At 36.3% G+C, this 22,234-nt stretch overlaps 1 protein-coding gene and 1 long non-coding RNA gene across 22 annotated transcripts in view; one reads left to right on the top strand and one right to left on the bottom strand.

Annotated features, from left to right (window-relative positions):
• The window catches only part of LOC145511090 (uncharacterized), a 704,343-nt gene extending 696,093 nt beyond the window's left edge, over nt 1–8,250 (bottom strand). The window contains exon 1 of the long non-coding RNA XR_014057492.1: nt 8,143–8,250. This is a non-coding gene — a long non-coding RNA (uncharacterized LOC145511090). The remainder of the gene's footprint in view (nt 1–8,142) is intronic.
• On the top strand, nt 7,959–21,292 carry NUDT12 (nudix hydrolase 12). 21 transcript variants are annotated; one of them, XM_081503712.1, is made up of 8 exons: nt 8,312–8,391; nt 8,468–8,536; nt 11,035–11,246; nt 11,795–12,384; nt 15,161–15,328; nt 16,591–16,704; nt 18,055–18,254; nt 19,208–21,292. In XM_081503712.1, the coding sequence occupies exons 3-8, from the start codon at nt 11,041–11,043 to the stop codon at nt 19,316–19,318; spliced, it is 1,389 nt and encodes a 462-aa protein (XP_081359838.1). In that variant the 5' UTR covers nt 8,312–8,391; nt 8,468–8,536; nt 11,035–11,040; the 3' UTR covers nt 19,319–21,292. The 21 variants fall into 21 exon arrangements, with proteins under 21 accessions (XP_081359840.1, XP_081359838.1, XP_081359837.1 ...); XM_081503711.1 differs by having other exon boundaries at nt 8,468–8,605; XM_081503727.1 differs by having other exon boundaries at nt 8,468–8,605; nt 11,035–11,262.
• Nucleotides 21,293–22,234: the final 942 nt, after the last annotated feature.

Genomic DNA, 22,234 nt, shown 5'->3' with positions numbered 1-22,234 from the left:
TCCATGCCAAAATTCCAGATTTACTTCCGAACTAATCCTACACAGGGCTCAAGAAAACAGAATATATTCACCTCCAGCAATAAATGAACTGACATGTGAGCACATAACATGTGGCTTTAAATATAGCACTATATCACCCATCTTCCATAGAGACGGGATGGACCCTGATTCATAGAGCAGGTAACAAACCTAAGGCTCTCAATCACGGCTGAAGGAATTTACGTGCACTGCAGACACTCACTCTCCTCGGAAGGTCATCTCTTCACAGCCTGGGAAATAATCCCTGCCAGCCGATTTGCAAACTGCCTGAGGCATTGCTCCTGAGAGACATAACTCCTCTTCTTTCAAGGCTAGAGGTCAGAGCCATGATCACAGCTCAGTCAAATTTAAAGGAAAAAGTATCTGGGGTCAAAAATAACCTAAGGAAAAATAGAAGACTAAAACTGACAAAATATATTGTGCTCCTCTGAGCTTTAGTATGATGATGGAAAAAATCTGTTGCAGAATATTAAGTTTAGATTTTTTTTTTTCATCTGACAGCTTCAAAATAACTAAAACTGAATACAGAATCTGATGAATGTCATGCTGCAATCAGTTTCGAGGACATTTTTAAATGCTACAAACCCATTTAAATCCTCATCAGCCTAGACATTCCAAAAAAGTAAAATAAAATCAAGTGTAAGAGACTTAAACATGAAATGTGAGCAGCAGCTCAATGATTAAATTACTGCATCAATTAACTTGAGTACACAGATAGAAGGCTGCTCTTTCAAGCAATGTTAATTCTGCCTCTGATCAGACAAGACTCCTCCTCACGTCATGCTTGTCACTTCATAAAACACAACGTACACGGCAAAAAAGCAGAGACAATTTGTAAATAAGAACAAACTGCTGTTTGAGAATTCTCTATAAAATACGTAAATTGATGTTTGTATAAAAAAAAAAAATAGTCATTTCCATACACTTCGAACAGTGAAAAACTCTGAAAATTGTTTTTGAAAATCACAAGACAGATGAAATTACCATTAAACTCAACAAGAGTCACTTGGTACCCATAAAAATCATAAATGAGCACATTTAAAGATTAAAGGCATTTCTGGATGTACACACCGCAAAAGGGTAAAGTGCTTTATTTTGGTCATCTCGGCCAACTGCTATTACACGCTGTCATTCTCAGGAAGAGGAAATGCATTTGCAGAAGCGCAGTGAGCACAACAGGCCTTAAATCAGACAAGCCGGGGACTGCGGACAGAGCACTGTCCACACTATGCCTACCAAGGCCCTTGAATATCAGGATTTTATGGGGAGCTTTTCTGACATATCTCTTAGTGGACTCCAATAACTACTTAAAATCTGCCCTACTAACCTCCTCGTGTCTATTAATTTTGCTCCTGCTCTTTTTTTAAGGTTCCAGGTTCTATCCAGGCAAAGAGAAAAGGAATAATCCAATTTGTACTTTCATTTTTCCTGGCCCTTCAAGACTGAGTCCAGAGGTCAACTCCTCACTGTTTCTGTATTACTCAGAACAGATTTGCTATGGCAAAGTAGTGACTTAACGCTGAAGGTGCAGGGGTTCACACCTTTTATTTACATGTTTACATATGCATTAAATATTTGCGTTAAATAAATATATGCATTAATAAATTAATACATGCATTAAATATTTGCATATTTACATATGCAAAGTCCATTGCAAGTCTGGTGGCTCTCCAAAGCAGCTCCCTCCATAGGATAAAGGCCAGTCCTATCTCCTTAACATGCCACATCCAGATTACCACAGTAGCGTAAAAAGGATCTGGAAGACAATGTACATAACTACTTTGTCCCAGAAAAGCACCACTTCTGTCCAAAATTCATCGTCTGTAACTAATCAGAAGTCATGCCGAGCTTTAAAGAAAGTGGACCATATCCTCTTCCCAGAAGATGTGGAAGAAGAGAAGAATGAGACATGGGTAAAAACGTTGGGTGTCCACTGTACCCTTTCTAACCATACACTGTAGACTGGGTGCTCAACATGCTTTCTGCTTTGTCTTCACTCTGTCACATAATGGAAAATGTAATAGGTTTATCATCTGCTTTACTTCATCAAGCAATGAACTCCTTGAAGGGAACAACCATATAATACCTTCCTGGTAAATTCCATAAACACAAACATAACCACAGAAAGTCAGGTGCATGCCATTTGAGAAGCTATAATTTGGAGTAGACTCTTGAGTCCTTTGGACTGCAAGGAGATCCAACCAGTCAATCCTAAAGGAAATCAGTCCTGAATATTCATTGTGTTAAGTGGTTAGAATAGGAAAAAGGAGTCCAGAATGGTGGTGGCTAAAACACAAGGGAAAAGCCCCCAAAAATAGAACAAAGGAAGGTCCGAGGACCAGAGTGAGGACCTCAGGTGGAATAAACAGCCCTCCTGGCTAGCCAAATGTACACAGGGCAGGCCCAGAGGGAGGAGAAAAAAACATATAAAAAGAGGAACCAACGGGCCGGGGGTCTCTCTGGCTCCCTCTCGTCTCCTCGTGTCTTTTGGGTCGGCATGCCCTCATGCCTAGAGGATGTATTTTCCTTTATTTTCTAAATAAAACAGAGTTGTAACACGAAGCTATAACCCTGATCTGTTCAAGAGCTGTGACATGGTCCGTCCGAGTACTGTAATGCTGGTCTGTTGCTTCAAGTTTTTGCTGTGATGAGACAGAACCAAGGAAATTACACACTTTCCCGACAACTGGCAGAAACTCCAATATTTGGTCAACTGATGGGAAGAACTGACTCATTGGAAAAGACAGACCCTGATGCTGAGAAAGACTGAAGGAGGGAGGAGAAGGGGATGACAGAGGATAAGATGGATGGATGGCATCACCAACTTTATTGACATGAGTTTGGGTGAACTCCAGGAGTTGGTGATGGACAGGGAGGCCTGGTGTGCTACAGTCCATGGGATCTCAAAGAGTCAGACATGACTGAGTGACTGAACTGAACTGAACTGAACTGAATTTCCAGGGTATGGTGGTAGCAACATCAAAAACACATTTGACTTAATATGAAAGCAACCATTTATTTAACATCAAAAAATATTAACTGAATGTCTCCTATATGCCAATTGAAACTTCAGGTCCTGCGAAAAGAGAAATAAATGAGATAAATGAGGATCTTCTCATGTAGTAATTTACATTCTAATAAGGATATACAATAAATAAAAATAGAAACAAGAAATATCAAAAACAAGACTGTCAGAAACAAGAAAATATTTTATCATTAGGAGAGCTACTATAAACTAGGTCATCAGGGAAGTTCTCTACAAAGGTGACCTTTGAACAACCCATGAATAGCAAAAGAGGAGGCTACAATTAGAAAATCTATGAAAGGAGTAATTTTAAAAGAGAGAACAGCTAGCCCAAAGTCCAGAGCAAACTTGGTGTATTCAAGAATGTAGAATATGTATATGACACACGATCAATTCCTATCTGTAATTAGATGTGACATTATTTTGTATCAAAGACCTTATGAAGAGTTCAACATACCTTCACTTTTACTGAATTCACCTCTAAATTGTGTAGAGTTAAAGCACAGTTCCCAGCATATCTCATCACTATCAACCACCAACTTTTATTAAGTGCACTTACATGTGAAAGAAAAGTGGCTATCACTGTAGAAATTTTTTTTTTAAAAATCAGACTTCACTTAAAAAATTACAGCCTATTAGAGAAAAAGGCAAATATAATGAAGTATTAATACAAAATTTTAAAAGCAATGTGTAGCAAGAATGAGACATATCTCCAGGCAATATAAGATTAATCACCAAGTAAGATTATGTACATAAACATCTATTTATACGTTGTTCATGAGTTTCTATCTAGATGAAAGAAAATTGGACAGATTTTCACTAAATTTGCAGGAACTAGTTGACATATTTCTGTCTTAAGAAACAGTCTATATATGACATACAACATTCACTTGTGGGGTACCAAAAAAAGGTAGAGAGTAACTTTCCAGAGCAGCTAAAACTGGTTGTGGCAGTGCCACAAAAGATCCATGAGGTCTTGGAGGTCCAGTAACAGTGAGGGATAAACAATTTTGAAAAGTAATACAATGGATGAACAGAGAGAAAACAGTGATTTTAAATTTGAATACCAAATTATGTGACTCAAAGGCAATCAATCCAAATTTCATGCATGGATATGCAATAACACTGACTCTAATATACACAACAAAAAACAACGTGATCCTGAATGAGTGGTAATAGTGATTTATTTATTTAATGATGGTTTATGATCCTCTCAAGTTATGCAAAGAAAGCTAACCACTATATGACAGAGGTTAAGAATTCAAAAAAGGAAAAAATCCTTGTCTTAGTTTAGTTTTTCCCAGAAGTAAATTCTGAGACAAAGATTCACCAATTCATGAAATTGGTTATATAGGAGGAAACAATGTAGGAGAGGGAGAAAGTGAGACGGGGAAACGAAAGCAGGGCAATGAAGGATTGGTTATTAATCAAATGTCCACTATAGATAAAAAGACCCTAATCCTACTGGAGGAATCTGGTAGCAAGTCTAGAACAGTGTAACCAGGGTAGTGAAACGGTAAGAAAGGCTGAGAAATTTATACACTCACTCATGTCAGTAATTAGCTAAGGCTGCTCCCAGGCAATATTAATTAACTGGCATTGCTGATCTACTGAGTAGGAAGACAAAGCAGTGACAAGAAAAAAGCCCTCAGGCAAAAAAAAAAAAAAAAATACAGTTGCTGGCAAGTAGTAGATGGGCTAGCAAATGCTGAAGTGGCAAGGAGAAGGGAATGTTGATGGCGAACTGAAAAAAATATGGTCAAGAATGATCTAGAAAAACCAAGAGAAGAGGGACTTGAACCAGGCTTTGAGAAATGTGTTGGATTTAGTTAAGGGAAAACATTTAAGTTAGGAAAAGTGGCATGAACAAAAGCACTGAGGTAAGAAAGAGTAAGAGGTATCAAGGTCAGTTATAAGTCAGTTTGGCAGGATCAGAGACAGTTTATACAGTATATTCTCAGGAAAATATAGCTAAATATACACACTGGGTCCATGTTAAGGAAGGTATCTAACGCTAGGCTAAAGAATTTCAACTTTTTATCTGAGGTATCGAGGAAACTTTAAGTTTCTAAATGAGAACATAAAATGAAAACATTATGGCATTAAAATCCGTGTTGGTACCATCATTTCCCCTGGAATATAAATGCTTATTGGACAGGATCTGTAAACTTCTCTAAAAAAGCATTACACGCAGAAAAGTATTCAGTATCCCATTAGCAACGAGCACCTCAAGTACAAAGGCTGTGGTATCTAAATACCATTTTTTACTAAAAGGAACCAATGCACCTAGGAGAAAGGGCTGATTCCAGGTCTGTGCAGAGTATCTACAAGAACAGTCTAAAACATTTTGTTATGCCAGAAAGAAAGTAAATTATCAAGTGCTATAGTTGCCTGGTCGAAAGAACTCAGAAGCCCACTCAGTTCCCACTGGCCAAATAAGAAAGAATTTGAGCATAAAAATAATAAAACATTCTGGAAATATATTAAAAATTTTAACGTCCATGAGTTCATATGGTGGTGGTTTAGCCACTAAGTCATGTTCGACTCTTGCAATCCTATAAACGGTAGCCCACCAGGCTCCTCTGTCCATGGGATTCTCCAAGAAAGAATACTGGAGTGGGTTGCCATTTCCTTCTCCATCATGAGTTCATAAATATACTTAAAAACTAGATGGTGACAAGGGAATTAACACATTCTGAAAACTAGGAAATACAGGAGAAAGTCACCATTTACCTTACTCTTCCTATAAAAACTGTGCAAACATTTAATGATGTAAAGTTATTATAAAAGAATTTGTTAGTAAATGAAGAATTAATGATCAAACAAGAATATTACCATTTTGTAACCCTTAATGAAATGAATTGATGCTTTCAGACTGTGATGCTAGAAAAGACTCTTGAGAGTCCTTGGACAGCAAGGAGATCAAACCTAATCAATCCTAAAGGAAATCAACCCTGAATATTTTCATTGGAAGGACTGATGCTGACGCTCCAATATTTTGGCCACCTGCTGCAAAGAGCCGACTCATTAGAAAAGACCCTGATGCTGGGAAAGATTGAGGGCAAGAGGAGAAGGAGTGACAGAGGATAAGATGGTTGGATGGCATGACTGACTCAGAGGACGTTAAGTCTGAGTGAACTCCAGGAGATAGTGAAAGACAGGGAAGCCTGGTGTGCTGCAGTTCATGGGGTCGCAAAGAGTTGGACACAACTTAGCGACTGAACAACAACAACAATGAAATAATGGACATAGACAGCAAACATCAATGGCTGCTAAAACTATTAGCTGAAGAGGTGACAAGAAAACTTATGTTGTTTATCATAAACTTTATCAAGTGGACAACATCTGAACCCAATAACCAAATCATAACATGACAGAAAGATAACCAGATAGTGAATGCTTCTTAAACCTATGCAATGGGAAGTAAACAATAACACCTATGAAGTCTTTTCCAGGGAAAAAACAAAAACCCTGCAAACTGAATAATCTTTAGATTTAACAATCAGTTTACAAAAAAAAAAAAGAGAGAGAGAGAAAGGACATCATGTGTATCCACACAATTTGCAAAATTCAGAATGTGTGAAATTCTACAGGATCATTAGTTTTCAACAAATAGACTGTGATAACAAAATTAAAGGGGAACCTACAAATTGAAAAACATTAAATGTAATGTGGATACTTTGTTTAGGTCTTGATTTCAGCAAATCAATTGTAAAATATAGAATAAAATTTAAGCCAATTAAATTTGACACTGAGTGTCTCCTTTATGATATTACAGTACTGTTAACATTTTAGTACTAATCATATTGCAATATTGTTCTTTTTAAAAGCCCTTTTGTAATTTAGATATATTCATAATTCCAGAAAGCTTAAATACTTATCAATAAAATAATATTATGTCTGGAATTCACTTTAAAAGAATCCAAAGGACTGGAAGGAAGACTATGTATTAGTCACCAGGGGATCTTCCTTACCCAAACATCGAACCCTGGTCTCTTGGCACTGCAGGCAGTCTTTAAGGTCTGAGCTACCACGGAAGCCTCAAGAATACTGTTGTGGATAGGTATTTCCTTCTCCATGGGATCTTTCCTGACCCAGGGACCGAACCGGCGTCTCTCGCTATCTATCTGCGGGCAGATTCTTCACCATCTGAACCACCAGGGAAGCCGTTATTTACACTAGTTGATTAATACAGGTGCGTTTATTAACTTACTTAAGATATGTATGAATACAGAGATTGGGTATTCCAAGTGAGTTGACTAAATTTAGTATTTCTGATCTCCTGCCTCATCGTTAAAATCATTAAAGACTGAAAACAACTACTCAGAGAAAGAAACATAGAACAAAGTTAGAAGAAAAAAAGTAGTTATGAAAGTACAATGTGGGTGGGCAAGCAAAAACTTCACTGAGAAAATAAGTAACTCCCAATGTCTACAATCGGGGTGGGAAGCAATGGTCTACCTCGAGACTCCTTATCTGTTACCGAATGCCAAGGGGGCAATTTAGTAAAGGAAAAAAAAACACCTAATCTGGGAATTAGAAGGCTAACAATGCCGAGCTTTGTAAGTCACAAATCACTTAACCTGAGTAGGTTTTGGAGCATGACAACACAGCAAATTAAATAACAACAGCAACAATAATAATTGTGTTGCGCATACTAGCTGCAGACCTCGCACTTGTCCTAAGGTCTTTGCATACTTTATCCTCAATTTCACAGCAACCCAAGGAGGTGGTGTAGGCGACTGACGTAAACGTTTCAGAGGAGTACAGAGTGAGGGAGGCATCAATACATGGGACCATTTCTCACAAGAGGAGACTGCGGGTCGGGGGCCAGCAACTCGTTTAAGGTTCTACACTGGAACGACTTGGTCCAGCCAATATTCCACGTTTGTTTAAACACGAAAGAATGCTTTGAACACTCCAACGCACTGAACTATACAGGAAAGAAGCTTGTGGGGGCTGGGTGTGAAATGCTGGAGAACTCAAAACTGTTCCCACAGACCTACAGGTTTTCGTCGCTTTACACACCTCGGTCCCACCGGGGAAAACAAAACAAAACAAAACAGCCCTTCACTCACCGCTAGGAAGCCTGTCCTCACATCTGAACTTCAAGCCCTGGCTTCCCAACGCCTCCACCCGCCAGCCCCTAGCCTTCTCGCATCTTCGGTGTGTAACCTTCGAACTACATCTCCCATAAAGCCGTGCGCGGACACCTGCCCTTCACCGGAAGTCCGCGAGGCTCCATCCGGCGCCGGGAAGAGGGAGTGTGGGGTTTCCCTGGCTCTTGGACTACAAACCCCGGTGTCCGTTACTGTGGTCACCTGTGGGTTAGTAGCAGCAGCGGCGAGTTGGCGGGCCCAGGGCCCCTTCTGGAGCTGGTAACCAGTTCTCTGTGCTCTTTAGGTCTCCGCGCTGACGGGCCCTGCGCTGCTGGGTGGTGTGGCGCAGCCTCGCACTAGTGCGCGGACGCAGGTGTGGACTCAAGAGCCTGGGCTTCCGGGAGGGGGCTGGGCGCGCAGCCGACCCAGCACAGTCTCTGAGGTGGGGATTCGCTGTGGGTTCACTTCACTATGTTTAAAGAATTCTCACATTCTTGGCACGCGAACAGACGTTCAAGGAACGTTGGAGACGCTGGAGAGATCGTGCGTGGGGCGGGGAGGGGCGCGTTTGGTAGGAGAGCTGGCCCTTGGGAATGCCCCAGAAGTTCTGGTTAGTGACCTCAGTGAGAAAGCTGTTTGTGAGATCTGCCCTGGCTCTTGAGCCCTGTGGCCTTGGACCAGTCGGGGGCCCTGGTCCCCACACCCATAAAACTGGGTGTTGGTTTGGCTCAAAGTGTAAGACCCTTTAAAGTCAAGATTCTTTAAAACGATCTCTGAGGATCGTCCGTGTTCTTGGAAAGCAAGGGCAGCATTTAGCTAACTGAATCACGGCATCCTGCCTTCAAACGCCTGTCTTCAGAAGAACCTGAGGAGAAATGAAAAAGTAAATGGAACAGTAGAGCTGGACGTTAGACTTGTGTGCTCTTCTGGAATGAGTAATGGTTCTGTTTCTAGATGGCTTTTCTGGCGAGAAAGCTTAAGGGGGAAAAGTACACATTTTCTACTCTTTTCTCCTGAAAATACTGTATGCATAATCATTGCACTGTGGGTAGTGAATGGTACTGTATTTTTGGAGGCCAATTTTGCAAGTCAACAGGGAGTGAGTGGACTGTGGAGAAAGTGAGGAGGTGAGCATGATTTAAATATTGCCTATAGTAAACCAAACTGAAGAACCTGGATGATGTGATTTTAAGGAAAAGGCAACTTCAAAGGAAAGACCATACATGAGTCAGTATACAGCAGTGCAAAATAAAATCCTGAAAAGTAGCTTCTGTTATTCATAATATTTTTAGTGCATTTATAAATCTTAATATGAAGAGAATGGTGAAGTAAATTCTAGGGTAAATTAAAAGAAATGACTTTTTGTAATCCAGAAGTCACCCCCTCCTAATTTAAGTTGTATACATAATTTCAATATTTTGTTTCTATTCCTGTGAGTAGTTTTTGCCTCTTTATAAGTAGCAGAAAGATAATAAACAGGTAAGGTGAAAAAGCACAAAATAAGAAAGTTAATCTCCAGCCCATTTTTTTCTTTAAATATTGTCATGCTGCTACTGCTAGACAGTTGATAAACAAAGTCGCAGAGTCAGAACCTTAAAGACAACTGCTGTCAAAAATTATAGATTATATAACCTTTCTTTCTTTATAGCCTCAGTAGATTGTTCTCAGAAGGTAGAAACCTAGTTAGAATCCCAACTCATTTCTTAACAGAATTTCAAAGAAAAAAAATCATACCTTAAAAAAGCACTTTGAGGAGTTTATAGACAACTGAAATATGAACCATTTCCCCCCCACATGGTGCCCTACCACAATTCAGTGGTAGTTGTGCCCTACCACATTCAACCCACAATTAGGAAGCATTTATTAGAGGATATGGAACAATTAGTTTCGATCCCTGGGTCAGGAAGATCCCCTGGAGAAGGGCATGGCAACCCACTCCATTATTCTTGCCTGGAGAATCCCTTAGACAGAGGAGCCTGGTGGGCGGCAGCCCATGGGATCATAAAGAGTCGCACACAACTGAAGCAACTTGGCATGCACACATGCATACACATTTAGAACAGTTCTTTCTCACTGAAGTAACGGTGACAAAGCAGACAAAGTTCATGATTTTAAAAGCTTCTGTGATTCAAGGATAGACAAAATGACCAATAGAACAGTGTCCAATAATCCAAAAATACATGGTCATCTCATTTATGACGAATATAATACTGCAATATAATGGGACAAAGACAATAAATTTGAGATTGACCCTGACTCAAACAGATTTTATCTATTGGGATAAAAATGTATTGTGACCCTTACCTCACACCATGAGCAAAAATCAATCCCTTATGGATTAATCAATCCCTGTGAAAGGTAAAGCAATAAATTTTTTTCAGATGAAACTTAGTTCTTCGAATAGGATCATAATTTCCCAGAGAGGGCAGATCTGTTTCTAGTATCACTTAATCTAAGAGAATACTACTTGTCATCTGCTAAAAACACCTGCTTTATTTCTATCTACTTTAACTCCCGTCATGCCCTGATCTGTATTGAAGTCCCTCTGGTTTGCCTCAAATAGACTTTCCTGTTTGTCATATCTTTTACCTTATCCCCCCTCCCACTGATGTCACTCCCTTCAACTGTTTTCCACCAAAGTTCTTTATACATTATTTTATACATCCCTCATATTGAATTACATTTAAAATTATCAACTGATAACAGTTTTTCAGTGTATCCTGTGATGACATTTGACAGTTACCTTTTTAAGAGTAAATTGTTTTAGAAACCATAACTGATGTTCTAATTATATCAGCACTCTGATAATATTCAATCACTGATACAAGAAAGCAATTGCAAATGAATTTTTTCCTGTTTTCCTGTTTTAAGGAAGAAATGTCTTCTGTAAAAAGAAGTCTGAATCAAGAAATAATATCCCAGTTTCACTATTCAGCTGCAGAAGGAGATATTGCCAAGTTAACAGCAATACTCAGTCATTCTCCGTCTCTTCTCAATGAAACTTCTGAAAATGGCTGGACTGCTTTAATGTATGCTGCAAGGAATGGGCACCCAGATGTTGTCCAATTTCTACTTGAGAAAGGGTAAACATTTTAGGCTGTGCCACCTGAAGAGTGTCTGGTTTAATTTCTGGATTATGTATTTTCTTTTAAATTTTTCATGTAGCCATATTTGTAACATTGGGCTTGTAAATAACTCAGTGAACAGTCTTGTTATATAATAGCATAATTTCTAATTTAAAACTTAACTTTTTTGGGGAATTAACTTTTCATACTTAATAGCCAAGCAGTTAATGAGTTAATCTAATTTTTTTCCAAAATAAAAAATATAAATCTGCCCACTATGACTACTGAACTTTTACAACTCCTTGTAAAAATTTAATATCTCCTTACAGCACATAAAATGTGTGCTTTCTATTTTATAAATAATCTTCCAGAAATTTTAAACATCCACTCTAACTTTTAATCATTTATGATTGGTTTTTAACCTTTCCATTAATATATTATGTTCTAAAAGAAAAAGAAAGTATGTAATTATTAAATAGAGGGACTATCGTGTACATCTAGAAAATTTTATTGTAATAAATACTGAAGAAAATGTTTGCTATTTTATTTTTTGCTTCCATCCATAGGTGTGACAGATCCATTGTCAACAAATCAAGGCAGACTGCACTGGATATAGCTAAATTTTGGGGTTATAAGCATATAGCTAACTTATTAGCTAATGCTAAAGGTGGGAAGAAGCCTTGGTTCCTAACCAATGAAGTGGAAGAATGTGAAAATTATTTTAGCAAGACACTACTGGACCGGAAAAGTGAAAAAAGAAATAATTCTGACTGGCTGTTAGCAAAAGAAAGCCATCCAGCCACAGTTTATATACTTTTCTCAGATTTAAATCCCTTGGTTACTCTAGGTGGCAATAAAGAAAGCTTTCAACAGCCAGAAGTCAGGCTTTGTCAGCTGAACTACACAGATATAAAGGATTATTTGGCTCAGCCTGAGAAGATCACCTTGATTTTCCTTGGAGTAGAACTTGAAGTGAAAAAAGAGTTTTTTAATTATGCTGGGGAAGTCTCAAAAGAAGAAGAAGATGGGTTGGTTGCCTGGTTTGCTTTAGGTATAGATACTGTTGCTGCTGAAGAATTTAAGCAAAGGCATGAAAATTGTTATTTTCTTCATCCACCAATGCCAGCTCTTCTGCAATTGAAAGAAAAAGAAGCTGGTAGGAAGTGAACACTTATTTACTTGTATTGGTAATAATCTGGTTTTGGGTACTGGATTGGAATTGCATGTATCTGCAATTTCTAGGAAGCACACTTTTTCCAGGAAGCAATGAAATTAGGCTGTCTTCAGTAGAAACCTCCTAAAGTTCTTACCCTAGAGGACTACTCTCCTGGGTGGTAACAGCAGTTTCAATCAGCCAAGATTAGTTTCCCCAGAATTAACCCTAATGCATACTGGTTTCATTTGATTGTTCAGTGAATGATTATTGAGTGCCTGCTATACACTAAACAAGTTGGCAAAGACCTTGACTATTTTGCTTTGTTTTCTGTTGCTTGTTATACCAGTTCACACAGGGTCATATATATCATGCTAAGAAATGAGGGATTTTATCCTAAATTGCATTTAAATGTTGTAATCTGGCCTGTGTTTTAAAAAAACAGAAAAACAAAATACATCACTCTAGCTGCTTTGTAGCTCATGAACTATAGATAGTTAAGTGTGGAAGTCAGGAATCCTGTTAAGAGGAGGTTGAAGATTATGGTAGCCCAGGTAAGAGAATGCAGTGGCTTGGATTAGTGGAGTAGAGAGAAAGAGAGTTTTGAAATATTACGGAGGTAGAACTGATAGGGCTTGAACAGTAGGTTGAGACTTATAAGTGAGAGAAAGATGATGGTAACCTAGACTACAGCCTGAGTTGTTAAGATGACAATAGGAGAGATGGAGGAAGAGTGATACAGTCAAGGTATATTTTGGAGAGAAAATCAGCAGTACTTGCTAATGGAGTGGGTGTGGAGTATATAATAATGAAGTGAAAGATTAAGAAGGACTGCTAAGTTTGAAACTTTAGTCATTTGGTAGATACTAATAAGCTTTATTGATAAAAATAATACAGAGTCGTGGGTAGAGCAAGAACAGACTTGAAGTAAATAAATCACGATTTTATCTTTGGGCATCGTAAGTTTTAGAAAAGGGAAACAATCTGGAACAAAGAGGAAAGAACTAGAATATACCTGTATTAGAGTCATCAACACAATGGTGGTGTTTAAATCCCAGGAAACTTTCAGGTTACATAAAAAGTTGAGAGTAAGCAAGAAGGAGAATCTGAGAATCACCTGAATCCCCCTGAGTTTAAGAAGTCAGATAGGAGAGGAACCATCAAAGATGATGTTGACAGTATGGCCATAAGTAAGAACAGGAGAGTGTGGTCATAGAAACCAAGAGAGCCAAGTGTTTCTTGGAGTTGGTACTCAAATATATTGAATGCTGCGGAGAGTTTGAGTAAGATGAAGATAAAGAATTTTTTTTAAGAGCCTTTGGTTTGATAATGTAAAGCTGTTGATAATTTGACAAGAGGAGTGTCAGTGAAATAGAAGGAGTAGAAGGTATACTACCGTAGACTGAAGAGTTAATGGGAGGTGAGGAAGGGGTCACTTGGCAGTGTCCACTTTCCCTTAGGTAACCTGGCAGGCTCTTCAGAGACCTCTTAGACACTCATGTCAAAATCTAGAGTGTTATGTTTTAGTCTCTACATCTGTGGAAAAAACAATACGAGTTTAAAATTTCTTCTCTTTGAAGCTGTGTGTTTAATTACAAGATCTTAAAAAAATAGTAAGGAAACAGGCTGTTTTACTCAGCTGCTGTGTAACCTTATATAGATCCATAACCTCTGTGTGCCTCAGTTTCCTCCTTCCAAAAATGAGGATAATAATGGTACCTACATTATAGCATTGCTCTAAACATTACATAAGATGATGTGTGTAAAGATCTTTGCTGGGGGCTTGACACATAGTAAGTACGCTATAAATGTTAGCTTTTCTTATTGCAATGAGACTGAAATAACGGAGGTACTTTGAGGTAAGTTCCGTATTACAGAGTAACAGAGCAGGCAGATATTTAATGTTGCCTCTGTTCATTCAGTGTCACTGTTCCATTTGTTTTAATTTATGGCTTATTCATCTTTCCCAGTTTCAAAAATTATTGCTATTTATGGTTATTTTATCTCAAAATCCTTAGACCAAATAATCTATTTTAGGGGAGACAAGTTTTGTCAGGCATTTGAAATGTAGCATTTCTACTCTTATTGCCCCAATTCTATTATTTTTGGTCAGGCTTTATTAATTCTTTTTTGAAGTATCAGGGTAAAGGTTGTAGACAGGTGTACATAGTCTAAGATTTATTCTGTTAGGCATTTTTATCATAAACAAAGTTAATCACAAGAGTTGTAAACACAATATTAAAAAAAAAAATTCTATATACTTTCCAGTCATAAACAGAATGTTTCACAGTGATACACACCAGTATTGTCTTAGGCACCAAGGAAAGTAGAGATGGATTCCTACAGTTTCCTAGTAATATTTCATTTATGGTCCATATCTCAGTTAGGAACTGTCTTTGTAGTGTATTTTTATAAAATATAAAAATTTTATATTGTAAAGTCAGTATACACTAGAGTCATGTATATCCAAAATTTACAAATCACCTATGGTAAAAACCTAAACTGATACAGTGTATATGGATGTTCGTACAGCCATATGAGAGTTTTATTTCATTAGTCCAGATGAAAGGTAAATCTAATTTTCATTTGTCATCTGTAGAATTAAATCTTTTAATTTAAGAGAAATATACAGATAATAAAAATAGGAATACTAAACCCTTTGATCACACACCTAAAATACAGTACATGTCTTTATTATGACTTAAGAATGTTTCTTCCTTATATATTAATTTGTTTACCATTTGTCATAGAATTAAAGCTTCTTTTGCTCCTGTCATAGGGGTTGTAGCTCAAGCAAGATCTGTTCTCGCCTGGCACAGTCGGTATAAGTTCTGCCCAACCTGTGGAAATGCAACTAAAATTGAAGAAGGCGGCTATAAAAGAGTATGCTTAAGAGAAGACTGTCCTAGTCTCCACGGTGTTCACAATACATCATACCCAAGAGTTGGTACGCCTTTTCTTTTACAGTGAAATCTCGGCCATCTGGAAAGCTTAGGGAATAAGACATTCTGGAAAGACAAGATTTTGAGTTGCTAAGGAGCGTTACCTTTTTATTAAAAGGCATGTTTAATGTAACCATTAAGACTATTAGTATTAAAGTATTACCTAATTTGATGACTTTTAAGTAAAGAATATTGTACGTAACTGGCCACTTCTTAACCTTGGGTTAATCAGCATGAATTTGATGTGTTGAGGTACAGGATTTCAAAAGCCATCTGGGTCCATTTAGTGAAGAGAGAAAAAAGAAAAACACCATAACAGTCCAGTAGCTGCTTCTGGCATCACGAAAACAGCCTGGAGCTAGCTTCTCCTTACTGCTGGTGTCTGCCTCTACCTTTTCTCTCCCAGTCGCTGCTTTGAGTTGGCTGTGGACTTGGAAATCTGATAACCCAGCCCTTTAAAACTGTGCAAAAAGGCACAGACCCAGCCACACCTGAGGAGGTCTCCTGGGAGTAAAGCACATGGCCTAGTGACAGGTGTTTGCTGCTCAGAAGTCTTTCACATCTGATTACTGATCCTCAGTCATAATCTAGGAAGACAAACTCACTGAATTAGTGACTTCTCAAATCGCTCCAGAAGTCACTAATGCAGTGGATATCATTTAAATCAATTAATCTTTTAATGGCTTAAAACTTAACCATCGAGCCATATTAGCTTTTAAAAACACTTTGTTCAGGACGAGAAAGGGGCGACAGAATGAGATGGTTGGATGACATCACCAACTCAATAGACGTGAGTTTGAACAAACTCTGAGAGATAGTGAAGGACAGGGAAGCCTGGAGTGCTGCAGTTCATGGGGTCAGAAAGAGTCAGACACGACATAGTGACTGAACAACAGCAACAAGGATTGAGATGGAAGGAAACATTAATGATGGTAAAATTTGAATTTTCTCCATGCTATGTATTAGTTATTTAAACTTCTAATTAAAAAAATAAGAATAAGCCTAGCATACTGTAAATATACAATAAATGTTGCTATTAAGATGAGAAAGAAGACAAAAATGGCCTTTCTTTAGCTTACTGACAATATTCTGTGCAATTTCCCTGAAATACTCTGTCTTTAGGCAGATAGAAACAACCTCTTGTAACTAGACAGAGTCTTGTTCTTACAAGAGGCACACATTTCTATTACCCTATTAGACAGTGACTTTACACAATGAGTCTACACTGTTTTTTCCTGTCATTCATACGTCTGATTTTTTTAAACAGATCCAGTGGTAATCATGCAAGTCATTCATCCCGATGGGACCAGATGTCTTTTAGGCAGGCAGAAGAGATTTCCTCCAGGCATGTTTACTTGCCTCGCTGGATTTATTGAACCTGGTGCGCCTTTTCTTTATAATTTTTATAGTAATTTCCGTTTAACTTACGATTTCTAAATAAAAATTTTGGACAGGCTTTGAAAGTAATCTCTGACGAACTATCATGTTATAAAACTGGGGTATTTTAAAATATTTTCTGTGTTTTAACTAATATAATTTTTGTTGTTACTAGTAGATTAATTTCATCTGTTTTAACAGTTCTTTGCTTTTTCATGTATCTTTCATATATTGCTCTTACCCAAGGCGTCACTTCCTTCTGTACTAGACTCAGTTGTCACCTTTTCAGAGAGACTTCCCCAGATGATACCAAGGAAATTAGTTAGCCCCATATCCTATAGTCACAGTCCCTGTTATCCAGTCTGACTTTTCCCTAGAGCACTTATCAGCACCTAACGGGGTGTATATGTAAGTATGTATTTACTTATCTACCTTTCTTTTTATTTATTTATTATTTGCTAGTATCAGAAAGTAAGTCCCATAAAGGCAAGGACTTTGTTTTATTTATTGCTGTATCCCACACCCTTAGAGCATATGCCTCGTATGTTGTAGAAGTTCAATAAGTATTCAATAAATATTTGTGGAATAAATGAATATATCTAATTAGCACGTTTAATCTCAATTTCCAGTATCAATCTACACTGATAGATAATAACAGTACTAAACATATGAACTTTTCCAAAGGCTTTCTGTATATTAAATTATATCATCCTCATACACCTTTACATAGTAGGTACTACTTAAGCATAGAGGCTGAATAACTTGCCCAGGAACAAACAGCTAGTAAGTGATATGGCAGGCATTCAAACCTGGGCAGTTTGGCGCTAGGTCCACGCTCCTAATTACCATGCTGCCTCTAGTAGTTCTAGGTCATTTTTTTAACTGCTGTGTAGCCTCCCATTTATGAATATTCCACTATTCATTTATCCATTCTGCTATAAGCTTTTACTGTTACCAACAACACTGCAGTGAATATTCTTGAACTATTCCTTGTGTTTCAAGGTTTTAGTGAGGAAAAGGTTAGCTACATAAACAAGATAATACATAAAATGTTTACATAGTGTTTAGCCAACAGTAAGTAGGTACTGGATATTTGTAGATGTTACAGTTTTTAAAATGGAACAAATTTAGACCTTTAGGAAATGAAAAGCTTCCTGGCATTTTGATTCTGTATGTAGTCATATATTTAAAAAAACAATATTTCTTGAATTCCAATCTACTTTTAGGCTTCTCCTTTCTGATTCTATGAATTGGGTTTCTGTCCAAAGTGATTTTCAAAGGTTTGAACCATTTGGAGCACAAAATGTCCAGGGCGGGTTCATCAGCTACTTGTTCTTTTGCCCCATTTGATTAGGGGAGACAATAGAAGATGCTGTTCGGAGAGAAGTAGAAGAGGAAAGCGGAGTCAAAGTTGGCCATGTTCAGTATGTCTCTTGTCAACCGTGGCCAATGCCCTCCTCCTTAATGATTGGTTGCTTAGCTGTGGCAGTGTCTACAGAAATTAAAGTTGACAAGAATGAAATAGAGGATGCCCGCTGGTTCACTAGAGAACAGGTAAAGTTCAATTTAATTTCCTTCTCCTATTGATTGTTCTCTGACCGTATTGGTTTGGGCATGTAGCAAGGATACATGTTTTCAACAAGTTGAATGAATGGCTGTGGCCCCCTCATCATTCACGGATTGCAACGTAATTGACGTGTCCTACGTTACTCCTTCTGTGAGATACTTCTAGTAATGATGATTCTGTGCCGTTTTCTTATTTCAGATGCTGTTCCCTGAAATTAATGATCCTTTCAGTGGCCTTAAAATGGGTGGTCATTATTTCAGATGAGAAGCAGGAATATTATTATTAGACATAGTTTATAGTATTGAAACAAGTAACTCAAAAAATATTAATAAAACTGCATAAAAGTTTTGAAAAATTGTTGATCATTTTAAATGTACTTGACAAGACTGACAAAACTGTTTAACAAAAATACACTCAGAACTTTTTAAAACTCATCCTTAAGTAACACACTGAAAGATAAATTACTTGTCTGTGTTTTGTATAACTCGGTGTCTTTCTATAGAAAACAGAGGGTTACACTACAGTAGTGATAACCTGAAATCCTTTGTCACTTTGCCTTCACAAAATTAATTTTATTTTATGCTCAACCTCAAAAAGTAGAAATTAGATTTTTTTCAGAATTTGATAAAAGGGCATTTTTTCTAAAAGTTCATTTTCACTTTGAAAATATGTGTGTAGCATATACTTTGTTCTTTCATGACCTTATTTTCATCAGGAAAAATGCCTTTCTGAAATGTTTTTAAAATTGAATCACTCACTCAATGAAGCAACTAAAAATACTGTACTGAATTTTGCATGTTGAATATGGATGTTATTACTTTCTCCTTTTGTTATTCACTGTGAAAGTCATTACATTTTAGTTGAATTGTTTAAGCATAGAAATAGTATTTAAGTATGATAATTTTGAAATCCTAATACATTTTATTGTGGTGTATTTTAGGTTGTGGATGTTCTGACCAAAGGCAAGCAGCAGGCATTCTTTGTTCCACCGAGCCGAGCTATTGCACATCAGTTAATCAAACACTGGATTGGAATGAACCCCAATCTCTAAATCAAATAACTAAACTTTGACTATGTCTAATTGATTTCTAATCCTACTTATTCCTCAAGTGAGATTAGAAATGTTTAATGCTCTTTAGAATGTCAGATTTGTTAAATCTGAGTCAGCATTCTCTGAACTTTTTTAGGGGGTTGTGCTCAACAGTTTTATCTCACAAAACTGTATCTCTAATAAGAGAAAATCATGTTGTAAAGAAGTAGATTCTTAAATGTAAATAAACCTAAATTTCATTGCCTCTTATAGCATTAACCATTCACTAAAGTTCTTTTATGAAAAATGAGACAAAAGATTTTTAATGAATTTTAAGCTTAATTTTTAATATTTTCATTATTATGAAGGTCCTTTGGTTGTCATTGGCTGATGTTTGCTCATTTTACCATTATGATCCACTTTTTTCTCCTGGTTCTATTGTTCTGTCAGTGACACTGTTACAGTGTTGCTACTATCTGTTTTAATCAATGTTAAGAATTTCCTATTTTAACAACTCTATTAGTGATCAGTATACCACACCTTCAGGGAAGGAGAATTTAAGTGAGAGAATATCATTGTGTCTGGGATCCCCTTCTTAAACAAAAATTAATTAATATATCTATTTGTTAACTATATTCAAAGTTTTTTTTTAAGACAGATTAGAAGTCTCTTTTTTCCCTAAAATTAAACATATTTGAAAGGAATTCTTTCCAAAGTCAGATATTAAATAAAATCTCAGATAGATTTACATATTAAATAAAATGGCTTGTCATTTTGTGATAAGGGAATGTATCTTCACTAGGAAAAAATTATATAATAATTACTAATAATGTTTTTTTTAATAATAATGTTTATTAAACTCAAATACAGCATGTTGATTTTAGCCTTATTTCAACATTCTAAGAAGCATTTATACAATAACTATATTTTAGAACTGAATCAGTAAGATTTTAGAGAAAGTAAATTGTAGTAGTTCACAATTTTGTAACATAGAACTGTTATATTTCACAAGGCTATTTTGCAATTGTTCTAAAAGGTCTTTTATAAATGTATAAATTTATATAATATGGCTCTTTACTATTCTATGGTAGAACTGGAAGAGAACTTAAAAACAATATATGTAGTTCACTGCCCTTTTTTTATAGATAAGGAAATCCTGAAAGGTGAACTTAATTAATTTATCCATTATAGGTGAATTGATTAATTAATTGATGACAGTTACACAATTACTAGTTATAATTGTTAATACAATTAATTGTTGTTAATACAATTAATTATAATTACAATTAAGTAACTTAATTATTGATATAACAGTCTATACTGCACCATGCAGGATTCTCACTCTAATAGGAAGTAAAAACTATTACTGAAAGTAAACATGTAATAAAATAGAGGAAGATAAGACTAAATTTAATTTACCAAATACTGTTAATTAAAATTTTAGGCACTGAAGTTCATTTAAATAAGTTAAGTTTTCTAAACAAAACTTCATTTTACTAATGAACAATGATTTTCTTAGTAATTGATGAAGATATTGATATCAGGACTTGAGACAAAATTCAAACTTATGTAAGATGTTTAGATACATAATAAGATTTGAACTACGTAAGTATATAGAAAATGACGTGCCTCAATTATTATGAAATATAACTCCAACTTCCGTTTTATCCCAAATGTACTTTTAATACTTATAGATTCTAAGATTACATCATAAAATTCTAGATTTTCATAATGTTAGGATAGCCAAGTAAAATATAAAGTATCAATAAAATATAGTTCTAAGTTTAATTTTTGATATTTAATCCTATACTCAAGGAAAATCAATATCTAAATAAATTATTGTTTTAATAATTATTCTTAAATTGCTAACCTCTGAGAGGTGGATAGTAACACATAAATATAAGGACTAGCAAAGAAATATTAGAGATTCAAGTACCATGATTGTGTCCTAATGAAAAGGAAGGTAACAATACATTAAAATATTTGTTTATTTTCTGTTTGGTGTCATGTGTGGTTTTTTTAAATATGTTTTGATAAATGTTTTCTGAAAAGTGGAAAAAGCCAAATTTTAGTCATCTGCCTCTGTTTAGAATTAATAGTGTGTAAACAAAAAATACAAAAGCCTTTTACAAAGTTGCCATATTTGGAAGGCTTAATTTTTGTAATTTAAATGTATTAATCTTTTTAATTTTACAACTTGGGGTCACATATATTTGTATACATATATAATATATTTTTTATATATATACACACAGAAACTTAACATATACACACATACACATCCAGTAAATTTTATCTTCAGATTTAAAGTTACATATCTAGTCTAATGTCTATTTTTATTACTTGTCTAACATTACCAGTCTTTGCATTTTTAATTTTTCATTTAGTTGGAAAAATGATCAAGTAACTTTTTTAAAAATAAGGTTAGAGACATGGATTAAGATAAAAGAGAATGAAGCAACAGAGGGTGAGACCATGAGATGGAAGGAGAAAGTATAAGTTTGTTAATAAGCCAAATAAATTCAATTAAAATCTTATAAACAACAGTAGACAGGTAGTCCTAGAACTGTGTTGCTAATGCGTATGTAGCAAAATACTAGGTGAAACTGTTCTGTAAAACAAACCTGTTAATTATTCACAATAAAATTCTCAAAATGTAAATTTAATTAGGGATGAAAACCAGTTACTAGGTTCTGAATGTGTACGTGTGTATGCACGTCAGTCTATTTGTGCAGGTTCACGCTCGCAAGAGGATGAGATGGTTGGATGGCATCACCGACTCAATGGACATGAGTTTGAGTAAACTCCAGGAGCTGGTGATGGACAGGGAGGCCTGGCGTGCTGCAGTCCATGGGGTCACAGAGTCAGACACGACTGAGCAACTGAACTGAACTGAACTGATGATCGCAAGCTAGGGGTGATGAGTAAAATTTATGT

This window comes from Giraffa tippelskirchi, chromosome 6 (assembly GCF_054371585.1).
Source record: "Giraffa tippelskirchi isolate mGirTip1 chromosome 6, T2T-mGirTip1v1.2.pri, whole genome shotgun sequence".
Classification (NCBI taxonomy): domain Eukaryota; kingdom Metazoa; phylum Chordata; class Mammalia; order Artiodactyla; family Giraffidae; genus Giraffa; species Giraffa tippelskirchi.
This window is presented reverse-complemented; position numbering and strand designations above follow the sequence as displayed.